This window comes from Camelina sativa, chromosome 20 (genome assembly GCF_000633955.1).
Source record: "Camelina sativa cultivar DH55 chromosome 20, Cs, whole genome shotgun sequence".
In the NCBI taxonomy this organism is placed as follows: domain Eukaryota; kingdom Viridiplantae; phylum Streptophyta; class Magnoliopsida; order Brassicales; family Brassicaceae; genus Camelina; species Camelina sativa.
In genome coordinates, this window is record NC_025704.1 from 7,036,865 (window position 1) to 7,039,242 (window position 2,378).

At 32.8% G+C, this 2,378-nt stretch overlaps 1 protein-coding gene across 1 annotated transcript in view; it reads right to left on the minus strand.

Moving 5' to 3' along the window:
- LOC104769793 (protein ACCELERATED CELL DEATH 6-like) overlaps positions 346 to 2,378 on the minus strand; it is an 8,097-nt gene continuing 6,064 nt past the window's right edge. Inside the window, exon 2 of the mRNA XM_010494089.2 lies at positions 346 to 1,526. Coding sequence (XP_010492391.1) covers positions 460 to 1,526 — 1,067 coding nt within the window. The 3' untranslated portion in view covers positions 346 to 459. The remainder of the gene's footprint in view (positions 1,527 to 2,378) is intronic.

Genomic DNA, 2,378 nt, shown 5'->3' on the forward strand with positions numbered 1-2,378 from the left:
TTTAACAAATTTTTTGGTATTTAAAATTCAAAAATTAAAATTTTAATTCATTAATAAAAAATGAAAATATATAATTATACTAGTTATTAATAAAATAATATGAAATCTGCACTACCAATTATTTTTCACCAATCAAACATTATTTTGTACCACTTATTTTGGAAAAACCGCACTTTTCCCGCAAATACATTTGTCCTGTACGTACCGCAGTTGAACCGTATCGCAATAACAAATTTTTTGTCTCGCACTACAAAAACCGCAGTTACCATTCAGACCCTTAGTTTTGAAATCAACTCCACGTACGTGCGGGTCCAAATGATGTAATGTAGTATATTTATTATTTTAACGAGCCTTTCAGTTATTAGATAACAATAATAATATAGATCAATGTAAATTTTCCCCGACCAGAGTACTAGAATAAAACATTCAAAAAGCAACAGTAAAATAACAAAGAGGAAATTAAGTTACCCTCATCACATGCCTATTATAATTAGGCGCAATACCTTTAGCTTGATTCAACGTAGTAAAACCTTCCCAAATCAATCCACTGTTGGGTCCACGCACCTTGTTTCTTTTAGACTTCACCCATTCAGCAAACACATTAATCCCGAATCCCCAAATGAGCATTATCACGACCGGACCACATAATACGATATATCTCGCTCTGTTATTCGGTCCTATCACATTCACTGCGACAGCGTAAACAAAGACCAGAGGAATGAACAGAGGGTAATACCAAAAGATACTCTCTTGTCCCATACTCAACAAACGTAACATCATCTCAATGGCAAAGTAGAAACCCACACTGTTCCATAAAAATATCCAGATAAAGTAGAAATCATTCATAACCACTTCACCCCGACCGTTTGTACCACCACTTTGACCTCCACCATCAGATAAGCCTCCGGGAGGCTGGAGAATGGTCTGAAAAGTAGCTGTGAATATGAGAGTTACGACCACTAAAAGAGCGTTTTTTCGCTCTTCAGAGGTACAAGAATAAAACCGAATACTTTTTGTCCGACTCGATTCTGCAAAAGAAAGCTGCGACGCGAGTAGATCCGATGTTGTCTCAATCGCAACCAGACAAATAGAACGTGTTCCACCATGTTTCTTAATCACTCTCTCCATTTCTCCATTATTGTGTTGTGCAGCAATGTCGAGAACATTTAAATTGTTCTTGTTCTCAATGTTGACGTTAACCATGGGACTCAATAACATCCATTCCAAAGCATGAAGATTGTTCCCGTAAGCCGCGAGATGTAAAGGCGTGTTACCGTCTTTGTCTCTTCGGTTTATGACTCTTTTCTCGATCCACTCGGCATCTTTTTGACATAATCGCAGGATCCATCCCATAATAACCCTAACAAAGATTAATCCTTCTTGTGGGTCGTAGTTGTTCATGGCGATGTGTAGAGCATTTTCTCCATTCACGTTTGCGTCCACAATGCCTTCGGGGCAAACCAAGAAGAACTCTGATACCAAATCAATCTTCTTTCTGTTTACCGCAACTAGCAATGGCGTCATACCTTTTTCGAAGAAAAAAAATTAAAATTAACGACTTGGTTATCAATCCGGTTAAATGGAGTTTAGGCTAGGGTTACCAATCTAGTTCAGCTGACGATACCGAATCAACCTAATGTATAACCGGGTCTAGACTGAATTCTAAACTACTACTAGATAATATAATTGTCACCATCTTATTACTATCATTTTATCAATATAACAATTTTAAAAAATAAAAAAGCATGTTCAAAAGGCGAAATATATATATTGAACAAATTCAAAATATGAAAACATTTAAAATATTGATACTATTTTCATGGTAATCAGTTCAAATCTATAATATTAAAAGGGAAGCATTTTTAATAAGTAGACATAGGCCCTGATTGGTAGGTTACTTTTAAGACTTTAAAATTTTTTAAAGTCATGACAGTCATTTTTTTACCAATCAGGCTTTTTTGGCTTTTAATTTTTTTAAAGTTTTAAAAGTCTCTTTTCTTTTCTCTTCCTTGTTTTCCTTTCTTTTTTAAAGCGTCAAATTCATGCGTTAAAACAAAACAATTTTTAAAGCATTATTTTTTTTCACCCTTTTATATTTAAAAGCTCTTCAAAAGTATATATAAATATTTTATATACTTTATTTTTATAAATTAATTATTCTCATTTTTTTCTCTTTTTTTTAAGACCCATTTCAATAATAAATTTTATTTTTTCATCATCATCACTAATAATATTATAAAAGAGTTTATGAAATTCATCATTAATAAGAGAATAACATTCAAACAATGCATTGATTAGTGGTTAATAGATTTTTGACTAGTTTTTATAAATTAATGAATTATTCTAGATTTTTGTGACTAGATTTTTGACTAGTTTTT